Source organism: Diachasmimorpha longicaudata, chromosome 1, assembly GCF_034640455.1.
Source record: "Diachasmimorpha longicaudata isolate KC_UGA_2023 chromosome 1, iyDiaLong2, whole genome shotgun sequence".
Classification (NCBI taxonomy): Eukaryota; Metazoa; Arthropoda; class Insecta; order Hymenoptera; family Braconidae; genus Diachasmimorpha; species Diachasmimorpha longicaudata.
Genome location: NC_087225.1, coordinates 4,538,106 through 4,550,726, shown reverse-complemented (window position 1 = coordinate 4,550,726; position 12,621 = coordinate 4,538,106). Strand labels below are relative to the sequence as shown.

Sequence of the window (12,621 nt, the reverse complement as noted above, 5' to 3'; positions counted from 1 at the left end):
CCCTCCCTCCCTGTAGTATATTAGCCGACACAGGTCAGAAAAATAGAGTATCTCAATTTTGTCTTCTGACTATTAATGGCAAATCGTTTGTAGAATGTAAATCTCAGTTTTTTATCGTTTAAGAGTGAATTTCCTTCTTTTTACAATACTGGTTATGCTAATCATTCGTAAGTCTCTTTTGCCGCCATTTGCCTTCCGAGCTCGTATACAGGGTGACCGGCGACTCTAGATGCTGGTGAACCGGCATGTTTTGGGGGTGATTCTGAGCAGAAAAGTCCTTTTTCACTTTTCGCTCGGACGCACCCCTGCAGAGATATGGGGGTGAAAAGAACGGCCAATGGAGTGCGAGCGTTGCGCGGCTCTACGTCCGTGTGCTGCGGGTAAGCGGCGTGCGTGCGTCCCCTTCTCCACGAGCGGACGTTCCATTCCGCTAGTGAGTGTGAGAGAGAGGGAAAGATATTTCTCTCTCGCTCATTGGCAATTGCATGACACTCCTTTCGAAGGAGGGGGGGGGACAGGGGGTGAATAAAAACCTATTATTATTAAGATTAGGATTATTTATTAGAATACAATCCCTTTTGGCATTCCGGAGATAATTGTTTAAATGTTAATTATCTCATCATGCAACACGTCTACAGTATTTTGTCAAAAGATCTTAATTTACAACAAGACAAAGGTATTTTGTCAAAAGACCTTGTTTGAGATGGAGACGAGGATGCGGTGCCGGTTTGGGATCGGTGGGGAAAATAAAGTACACGAGACATGAGAAACTTATATGGGATGCACTTATTTTATTCTAAATAATTGAGGCGTGACCTCGCGTCCTTGAGAGAATTTTGTACAGGTGATTTTCTTGGTTTCACTACGACTAATACTGGTGACGGAATCGAATAAGGAGCACTTGTGCGTCCGTTCATCGTATACGTTGAACCTGCTAAAAACGTCCGTTGAGTGGACGCATCTTAGCGCGTGGTGGTTTTTCATCCTTCTATAGGATGTTGAGAAAAACTATTTGAATTTGATAACTAAAATTGATAATTAGTTATCTTCGCGATTAGCTTTAATTGGTGATGTACAAGTTGATAATTATGGAGAACACACTAGTCTTATATAAATTGAGTCCGGTTCTAAATTGCGAATAAATATATCCGATCGAGAATTGCTTGTTGACGTAATTGCGTATTCACTGTTGACCGTTGAACTATTTGAGACTGAGTGAGCATGTCTGTTTTTGGGTCTCTTTATATACCCAAAGGTTGTTTTGATGGGATTAGCAGCCCAAGGCTTTGGAAAGTTCGAGACGAATTCCTCAGTTTGAATGTTCTCGAATTCTTCGCTGGAGAATTGGGTGATTTTTCTCTCTCTTTTAAACAGACCTTTCTTGTTGTGAATTAAATTTATAATAAAAAAGATCTTTTGACAAAATACCGTAGAAGGGTCTCTTCCATAGATAATTAACAATAAACAATGGATTCCAAAATTCACAGGGCTCGCGATTTTCGGGAAATTGGAAGCAATAAACGCATTTCCTTGGTTATTAAGTGAACAAATGGATTTACGGTCTTTTGTCACTATGTAGGATTCGGGGATTGATTTAGTCTGAGGGAACATCCGAATCTAACCACAGACGAATATTAGTTAAATAATATATTTATTCGCCGAAGCGTTAGTCAGGGTTACAACGTTATTGGAGCACAGTGATTAGAATAGATGTGACCAGGTGAGACACTGATAGTCAACTATTTTGCGCCCACTGGGCACTGTTCAAGTGTCCTGGGCAAATTCCTCTGGGTGCGTGTGTGTGTGTGTGTGTGTTTACCGTGCTCCTGTGGGTGACTTCAGGTGGTCTGTTGTCAGGCGGCATGTAGCCGCTACAACTAGACATTTTTTGAAGAGAATCAAATTTTCTACAATAAATGTCTAATGATGGAATAACGTAAATCCATTAGATTATTTAATAATTAGATTTTAACTTGAAACAAAAATCCTCGATTATTTAATAAACTAATTAATTTTCCTGATTTTCTCATTAGACATTTAATGTTTAAAACTGACTTCACCACAAAAAAATCTTGTTTGAAACGTAGATAAATAATCACAGTCGATAACTGAAGACATGCGGTCAAAACCAAAAAGTTCCCAGCGACACGTCGGGTCAGTAGATCAACGAGCTGACCCCGGAAGCTCAAATCTCGGATCAGCCAATCTGTGTCAGTCAGAGGACGCGATAATGCATATTTAATTGTCAGAAATTCGCTATCAGTAGAACCTCACCGAGTACATCACCAAGTACATCATCAAGTACATCTGCGCCGAGTATAAAGACGATTTCTCCTTATATTCTATAATAATTTACTGTCAATCAGTACATCACCGGACAGTTAGCGACATTAATTTAATACACCTCGGGAATTAGTCTAAGTAAGCCCGGTGTTAATTCTAGATTTTGATGGCACGTGGCCCCAATAAAGTTTTACAGAAAATATATTCAATCAGTGTTAATAATTTATTCCACCGGTTAGCCCTAATCATCCTTCCTTGAAATTTTCCATCTCACATCCACCCTAAATTCAGACAATCCCCAAACAAATCTTTTTGACAAAATGTTGTAAACCCATTTGTTTACAAGATATTTGTTAAAAAGCATTTTTTAGTAGAAAAATTCCGAAAAGCACGTGCATCCCCTTTGACATTACGGAGATAATTGTTTAAATGTTGCTGATATTTACATTCTACAAACGATTTGCCCTTAAAAGTAAGAAGACAAAATTGAGATACTCTATTGTTCTGACCTTTGTCGGCTAATATACTACGGCGGGGAGGGGAAGCCTGTGTCAAATGGTATTGAGAAAAATATATTATTCATAAAAAAATATGCACTCTTAAATGATAATAATTACAGAGTCGGATTCTGCAAACGATTTAGAATCGAATGAAAAAAAAAAGTTAAAATAATTAATTTTTCAAAATTTTGTCGGCTAACTTCACGCGTTATTTCGATTAATGAATTAAAAAAGAATAATCAACTCTTAAACGTTAAAGACAGGTGTACAATAACTTGCTAACGAAGTACAACCGATTCTATAAGTTTTTTTTGTCGAACATATGACAAATACAATGAATCTTCTACTCGATACTTACACAAGCAAACACACCTAACCGCGTACCAAATGTATCTTGAATGCAGTTTAGTTGAAATAATAAAGTCAAGCTGAGCAGACGTGCTGTTTACGTCCATATAGCGGTCTTGTTATTTCCCGGCATTTGATATCATCCAATCATATAGTTTAATTCCTCAACCTAATTAGTTCTACTGACTCTGTACACTTAATAATTCTCAATATTTTTCGTTCAAAAATCGTTTTTTTTTGCAGCTAATAGGATACTGCTCAGGAACGTTTCCCAGCTGAAGCCGGGATGGGCAATCCAACGAAGTCCAATCCAAATGACAATTGATAAATCGTCAATGTTAATTGGGATGAGGGTTTATTTAATCTGTTATGAATAAAACACTGTGTGCTTTGAGAGAGCACGTAAACTATTTATTCACACAATAATATTACAAGCTCTGTAACTCTGAACTCTATAATTTTAGCTAAATCTGATCTCTAAAAGGCTCTCGTCGAAAACAAAAAGTGAATTAACTTACTGTTCAAAATTTCCCTTTCGTGGGTCCTATGACTCCCACTCTTTTTAGGTTGCGCACGCATTCTTTTTCTTCCTTATGTTTTGAGCTATTAAAAATAAAAAATGATGGGGGGGGGGAGATGGACAACGTCGTGAAGCAGTCAACTGTTGCCAGCCACCCCCATGCACATTCTAGAATTTGAGATGCACGGGTGACCCGCAAAAAAAGACGTTCTTGGGTTTACTACAACGAATACAAAGGGAGATCTGTTGGGATTTGCTACGAACCTTTCTCAAAAAATTTACGTCTGAATTTATGGGTTTATGGCGACGACAGTAAATCAACAGCCGTCCAATATTTGTATTAACTCCCTTTGTATATTCGTTTTTTTCAACTGTTTATTTCCAATTATGTATCCTATTTTTCATGAATAAGCACTTCGTTATTGAATTTTAAAAGAGACGTCATTGTGCACCAGAGCACACGTGATCAGCTTTGCAGTATCAATAAGAATAAAATAATTAAATTATTAATGAAATTAAACGGGACATACTGGAATTTAAATTCACCACCAGGTGCGCAACGCCACCTAGTTACGAATGGCCATCGACGTAACAGATGGAACAGAGCCTCGTGCTTTGCGGTGGCGCACGAAGGGTATAGTCGGTATCTCGGTATCCTACGTCGGAAGATTTAAATTCTGCATTTTCTCAATTTTTTTATTTTTGCAGCCGTATCCGCGGAATTCCGGGATTAAGAAAAACATACCCTAATCTTTATTTTTCACGATTTCCTTTAACGTATGTAGCCAATTTTCATAACTTAAGCGACTATTGGCAGTCTACGCGAGAGCAACGGTCATAATTGGTCGCGTGGCCTTCCATGCAAAAATGCAAACTAGCCCACTCTACCCCGTTAATCCTCTATGTGAGTGGCAGGGTTTGAACTGCACCTACACGTGTTCGCAGAAACAATAATAAGGGAGAAAAAAAATAATGGTGCAGCTCGATAATATTTTGACCTATGTCACGATAATTTTAATGGATCCTAGTAAGAAATTAGGTCTAATTACACCATAGGCGTATATTACTCACAATTAAACGTAGGCGTCATTAATCCACAATCAATTGTTTAACTAAAACGACCAACTACAAAGTGTTCGAAATCTCAAAAATGATTTCTAAAATATCACAACTAATTGCAATTATTCTTTCCTCTGGGTCACTCTCTCCGTATCCGCTCAAAATCCGACGCAAAACGTTATCATGTCGCGGTAAGCGAAGGTATTTTTTCGGAATCCCGTACAAGCGCTAATACGAGCATGGCTCGGATACTATAATTTTAGAATTTGGAGGAAACTGTACTTACTCAATAATTTATTTATCACAACTTTCCCGTGCTAGAAAAATTTTGTAGAAAAAACGTGGAAAAATTGGAATATCTCGAAAACTTAATCTGCATTGTTATACATATTTTGATCAATTGAGATGATGTACATCGCGACGAAAATGACGAGAGAATTTGATTAATTAACATAGAGTACATCGAGATGGAGGTTTTTAGAAGTGAAAAACCTGTAATTGCTCAGACCGAAATGTTAATTAATGAAAAACGGCAAGATCAATCGAGCTAAATTTTGGCACACAGACTTAGTCCGTAGTAACACCTGTGATTCGGCGAAATTTCACCTATCTCGCAATAACTTGAGTTGTTTATTTCTTTGATTAAAAATTAATTAAAAACAAAAATTCAAAAATTTTATGAACCAATTAAATTGCAACTAATGGCGGTGCATGGAGCTGAGCAATAGCTAAATTAAAGGAGAAAAAATATTCAATTATATCCATTCCATCGCACACAGTGGAGAAAATCTTTTGTTGCATACACACATACGTGTAGACGTATGCACCCCCTTGAAAGAAATACGAATAATATCCGAACGTTTGGGATCCATTTCCATAATAAATGGAAATAATATGAAAAATCAAAAAGTTGAATTGAACGGTGGGGTGATGTGTACCTCGTGGCTCACGTCGACGTCTGTCGATACCGCGTGCTCAGTGTGTACCTGAGTGCAGCTGCTCCTGCAACACTCGGCTTGTTTCACTTCTTACGCAGCCGGTATACGAGCAACATCACAGCCCTCTCGCTCCTCGATCGAGACTACCCACTACATTTCATTGAATTGTTCGATATTTTTGTCAATATGTGGCGCATTTGTTAGTGATACAAGTATCCGGAATAGAAATCATTTGTCAACGCGAATCGCAGAGAGAGAAGAATCTCGCAACATTAATAGTGTTTAGTGACATTGCAAGAGCATTTGAAAGTATTAAAAAATACTGAAATGATCACTCAACGACTGGCAATTACATTCTTCACAGTGTGTGTAATCTTCAGAGTTTTCCAGGTGAGAAAAAAACATGCTAAAAAATATGATTCGAAATTTTTTTATGGCTCCTAGTCGATCGCGTGAATACTCACCAACTTTGCCTAGTTTGTTAGACAAAAAACGCTTTTTCATTGCAAAAAAGTAGAAACTTCACCTATGAAATCTTCTATTGCATTATTTGAATAGTACGAGCTTTTTTCATAAATAATCTATAAGCTCTCCATTGGCCACTTTGAAAATCATGTATACCGAATCGTGTAATGACGTTATTCATATATTCCAACACTAACGAGAAATAGATTTTAGGCTTTTACATAATAAAATTTCGGAGGGTTCATCCTATTTGAGGTAGTTATTTATTAACATCAATAAAAAAAAATATTCATTCCGTAGGAAATATTTTACTCTTTTCTTCTCCAGTGAAATCTCTTTCCATTTTTGTAATTGAAAATCAGAACTTTAAGTTGTGTTCCACTTGACCCACACGTGATAAAGCGATTTACTATTGGAAAGTTACTCAAATGAGAAGTAAAAATTTTGGAAAATTATTTTTCGTTCTTTTTCATTATCAATTTTTTTTCTTCCCAATACTACGAGATTTGTTAATCTTGAGTCGTGTAAATAACTTCTATTACTTTCGCCAAAGCAAGGAATATTTTTAAAAATAATCATTCGGTGGAAAATATAAGTTTATTGACGTTGAATTTTAATGATTTTTTAAAACATTTTTCTCGTACATGCAACTATTAACGAGTAAATCCATAGTGCGGTCTGGAATAAATTGAAAAAAATACTTGAATATCCGTAACTTAAAACTGCATAATAAATCATTTGTAATTTTATAGGATTCAATCGAATACTATATTATGATGGTTTTTGAAAAAATATAAAATTACAAACCAAAAAAATATAATAAAATTTTACTCGAGTTTATTTTTATAGAAATGTTATGCCTAATAGTTGAAAAATGTTTTTTTATGAATTATAACAAAATTTTGAAAGAATAACTCCTCAACCGAACATTGGGAATGAATCTTTTTTTTTCTACTAGATATTTACTTGAAAAATCACCAAATCAGGGTAAAAATTCATTCAATTTGTTAATAGACGTCAAATGAGATCAATATTTCAAGGTCGGGAATTAGCTTCTGTTCAAGATTATTTTAATGAAAATTGTCTTTTACCTCTCTTTTTGATAAATAACAAAAATATTACCGAGGCATTCAAAAGTTGCGATTCGACTGCATTTATCTGCACCTTGGTTTAATTTTTCTTTTCTTTGTTATCCACTTTCTTGTCTATCGCAACATTCCAATTTCTGTAAACTGTTCGATAATTCCCCTGTTAGCTACATCCCTAGATCATTCTATCTAATTTCCATATGTGATAATTAAGAGAAAATTAATTAGTTACCAAAAGGTTTCCTATGAATAAATCACTCAACCTGAAAACTCCGGTAATCTCCAAGTTTGATGTCATTTTATCGGAGTATGAAACTTTTACATGCGATAATCGAAATTATGTACTGGCGCCGGGCGTCTCGACGCTTCAGGTTGTCCCCATTAGCTGCGGACCAGTTAATTCAACGTTTGCCAAATGGAAAGATACGCTTCAACGGTTCACACTAGACAACTTATTGGGTCACAATGAAGAATAGTGACGTTATAGCCCATTCAGCGAGCAAATTCAATCACTACTTCGAATTCTATTAGCCGATAGTATTATTATTTATGTTACTTAAATGCATAAGTAATCTATTTAAGGAGTTATTCTTCCGGTGGATAATTTATCTCTTTTTAATTATTTTTTTTACATATCTCATCGTTCGGAGCGTCTATTATTTTGTTTATCGTTGTCATTGTTCACGTAGAAATTTCGATATTCAAGTAAAACTGCGTAGTATTACTAGTTATTATTTTTTAGATGATAAACACAATTGGAAACAAAAATTCTTTCACCTTTTATAAAGATAACTATACACATTTGTACTACTCATGAAAATTCAATAACCTGCCTACATTCATTGGACTGATCGTCAAGCGTATCTTGCCTCGATTTCCGAGCTCCGTTTTTTTTCTTATGAATTTCATTAATTTTCAGTAAGTAAGATAACCCAAGTGTCTTAATATATCCCGCTGCAATCGTTCTCTCAAAGCCTCAGACGACGACGACGACGCTGACAGAAAAATGATGTAATCATTCCCTTCCCCCCCAAATATCCCTATATCATGTGAGATTCCATGTTCGTTCCATCGTATTGCAAGTCACTCAATCAACTTGCAACCACTGCTTCATGAGTGATCCCCTCGACTCGGAATGCCCGACAGCATAAACTGCAAAGCCACCAATGACTGCCCAAACGCTCCACTTCCAACGCCAAATCCATCAGTTTGCTACATCTAATGGCATTAAATACCATCATCTCTTACGTATAAGCATGCCAAATCCTTACGAGCAACTCATCATTTTCCCCAATTAAAAGGAAAGCAGGACCGTCATTCACCCAAACTCGGCTCTCTAAAGAACCACCCTCCATCCTTTCCCAACCAATTCCGCTCCTTCTCAACTCACCACCACTACCACTATATCCCACCGCACTCATCCCCCTCACCATATCCAAACCAAAACATACACCCATGAATTTCAGCCAACGACGGATACTACATCAACTTTAATCCCCCTCAAAATATGAAACAAAAGAAAAATAACAACTATTTAACATCCTCAATAATGAATCCGATCAACATGGTCCTAGACATCTTGGTAGTGTTTTGAACTCTCCGGCCACCTAAGCCTAATCTCCAATGCCCTCACCTCAATTCAACAATTCTTTCTATCCAACACATGGCAAACGGTCGACATCCCCAACATCTCGGCTAAAGGTGATTCCTTTCCAGGCTTGGATATAATCAGTCAAATGGGCTAGACTTTTTAACTCCTGTACTAACTCCCAAGCGACAATCATCGTGGGCGATTTCCAATGTCATTCAGAAGTTTCTCTCCCTCTCTCTCCTCAAGCTCGCCGTCTTGCATTGATCTCACACTAGTTGCCTCTAACCTCGTCATTGAATCATCCTGGAAGATCCCCACCGACCACATGGATAGTGACCATTCTGCACTAGAAAAATGTATCAATTGCCCTCCCAACTAGTTGAAACCATTCTCTCACATAATAAACAAATGCAAAATTTATTGGCCATGGCTCACTCCTCTCCGCAAATTAAATGCGAAAATGTTATCATTAAAATTATGGAAGTACTCTCTTTTTCATCAAAAATGGAAATGAAAAATAAAAGAAGGTAAAGGTGAAAATAAAGAGGAAGAACCACTGAAAGGGTCCTCAAAAACAATGATAAGTATATCCACTAGCTCCATGGGGGAATGAAAGCTGCTAAAAAGCAGTAGAAAAAACAATGACAACTTACCAAACTCATAATTACGTAAGGAAAAATACAAGGATGGGTCAACTATTATTTCTTGCCCCCGAAAAACAATTCCCCCTCCCCGCCATCAATTATTTTTTAATAAAATTAAATGGCTCAACAATCAGAAAATGAAAAAATTTCTAGGCCATTTCTACCCCGATCTTACCTCACCTCACCTCTACCATCCCCCCCCGATAAATTCAATTCCTTCATTGACAAAAAATTCTCCTTCCACGTATCTGATAAATTTCGCTCTATTGCCGTCGCTCCTTAATTCCTCAAGCTATGAGAGAAAATAGTATCCAATACACTTACATGGTGGTGGCTGGAGAGCCAAAACATATTCCCTGATACCCAGTTTAGGGCTTCAGGAGAATGGGTTTGCTTCGAACCAGTTCACCCCTTCTCTGTTTTCGTAGACATTGGTAGAAAGGAGCAGTCGATAATGTAGATCCCTGCATACTCTACGAAGATGTAGCCCCTATAAACATCACCCTTCATCCACTTTCTCGTAAATGTTAATTTACCGTGAATTATTCTTCGTAATTCAGGGCAATCTCGAAGGGCCCTTTCCAACGAATATCGCTAAAGGCTAAGGCCCCGTCCTAAATCCCATCCTCTTCAGCATTTACCTCTCCTTACCTGATCTCCATGCCACCTCCATATCCTTCGCCGAAGAAGTCGTCGACTTTTATTGTTTTTTGTCTCCGTAAATTATAGTTTAAAAAATTAATCCAGTGCAAATGAAGTAAATTTTTTAAAATCACCTATCTATTACATGCGAATCTACGTAAGTGTTAAAAATGCTAAAAGAATATTGACTCAATCGAGGGGCTATTCATTCGTGAAATCACTGTGTCACTTCGGGCTGAAATCATGTTTGAAATCACATGAAATCTCATGAAATCGGGCGAAGTTAATTGCAATCAGAGAAATTCTGGGATTTCATCGATTTCAGGTGACTGCAAATGAAATCACATGAAATCAGTGAATTATAAAACTTGTTTATTAGGATTGGTGTTGAGTTTTGTTTATTTGGATGGGAGAACAATAAAATCTCGAGAGTTCTCAGGATCATATGCTAGTGTACAGGGTAATGTTAAAGAAATAGGTCTACTTTGCACCTGATATATTTTAAAGAAACAAAGATTTTTGAAATGCAGCCAATGACTACTGATGGCTGTATAAATATTAGTCAATACCGTCAAACAATTTCCTCTCCAGTCATTTCCAAAAATGGTCTCCGAGTTGATGAGAAAATATATAAAGACGTTGTCAAATATTTTTAGTTCTAAATTGTTTGTCCTTTACTGAGACGTGAAGATTTTATTTCATTTAGTTTAATTCAGTTCAGTATGCCAGAGATATACTTTATTTTACTATGTTGAATAAATGATTTAGTGAAAAAGATTGACATATTTCTCCTTGTATTTGTCATTACATGACTTGGATATAACTGCTGCTAGTGCTAGTATTTTATCCGGAGATCTAATTGAATCCAACTTATCTCCCCTACCAGCCCTCACCGCCCTTGCTGCCCCATTCGCATTAAAGACTTGAAATCGTGAAATCGTGAAATCACCGGAAAAAAATCCCTGGCAATCGCATGAAATCAACGATTCCAAGAAATCATTGAAATCATCTCGAAATCAGATGAAATCAGCAATCACTGTGTCATCGAATTTTTGAATGAATAGCCCCTCGGACTCAATATTTCAAAATAATTTTGGAAAATACGCTTTAAGAACCATCTGTTTGTGGTTTTGGATCGATAGGACCGTCGCAAATAATTATATGGCGTTTCACAACATCTTGTGACGTTACGGAAAATTGTTGGATAGGATTTCAGATCAGATAGGAAGCCAACCAGGATTAATGTCGATATAATTTGACAACAAAAATTACAGAAAAAAATTGATAGGCCAGATTAGGATTTGACATAAGACGTTCTCTTCATTCTACTACTTCATTTCAAATTTCTTATACATGTCTAGTTCCGCCGTCCTTCTTACGACAATCATTTTGACATGTGAGACAGGGTATTTCCATCCTTGAAGGGTAATATACTATTTCCTTGGAAATCCCGAGGGAGTAACTGCTGCGTACTAACATCTTGGAATATATCCAAACAAAAACAATTTTGTCAATTAATTTCATTATAAGTCCAGGATTTTGTGTTCTCTAAAGACCAGTATATTTGTTTGGAAAGAAAAATATTTGGTGTTAGACATGATTACAAAATGTTCCACTTTACATGGCCTTACCTTTGGTGAATTAGGAAAACTCAGTTTCTTAAAAGAAATTTCTAATTAACCCAATTTCACCTGATATTATCGATTTACGAGCCATTTTGGCGGTTAGGGAATATGGCAATGTCAAAAATCCACTAGCATTTTTTCTGCCAAGTTTGGACAACTATAACTACTTCACTCCCGATAGAAACTATCTTACAGGGTTCACAATAATTTCCCTCTTTATCATAGAACGAATGCTCAATGCAGTGAAATTAAACTTTCGTCCTGTTTAAAAAACTATATAAATGGGTAAACCTTATTTGGGTTTCCATATTCAGCTTATGATTCAAACATGTTCATCTCATCACTAGTGTTCCACTGTGCTCATTTCCTTTGACGTTTAACAATTTAGTCTAGTTATCACAATTTAAGGTAATTATTCATTTAAACAAATTCAAAGCAGAAGTTTGTAATATTTTGTAACAAGCCGGCGATCGACGCTATTTCACATAATTGATGTTACCGGTACTTAACGCGTTATTATTATTTTTTTTCATTTCTACTAATTCAATTGGTAATAGGCTTCCAGATTGATCCCCACCAATCTGATTTCAAAAAAGAAAAGGTAGATGTTGGCAATGTGAATTAGTTGTATTGACATTCACCAGGGGATTTGCAAAGATATATTTCCGCCTCGAATATAAACATACATGTAAAGAGTCGAATCGGTCTCACGCACCACGTCAACACATTTTTCAAGTGTCTAACTTAATTTATGTGATTGCGCTTTCATAGCCATTACTTTATACGTAATTGGTCTGATTTTTTTTCCATTTCTAAAACTCCCAGTTCTGGGTGGATGACTAGCCATTGCTTTTCGGCCTGGTAACGAACAATTCCTAGTGAATTCTTAGAAAAAGTACTGTTAAGAATTTAAAAATG

The 12,621-nt window shown here is 36.5% G+C and overlaps 1 protein-coding gene across 1 annotated transcript in view; it reads left to right on the top strand.

Moving 5' to 3' along the window:
• Positions 1 to 5,644: 5,644 nt before the first annotated feature.
• LOC135168047 (tumor necrosis factor receptor superfamily member 3-like) overlaps positions 5,645 to 12,621 on the top strand; it is a 27,912-nt gene continuing 20,935 nt past the window's right edge. The window contains exon 1 of the mRNA XM_064131894.1: positions 5,645 to 6,038. Within this exon, the coding sequence (XP_063987964.1) occupies positions 5,976 to 6,038 (63 nt within the window). The 5' untranslated portion in view covers positions 5,645 to 5,975. The remainder of the gene's footprint in view (positions 6,039 to 12,621) is intronic.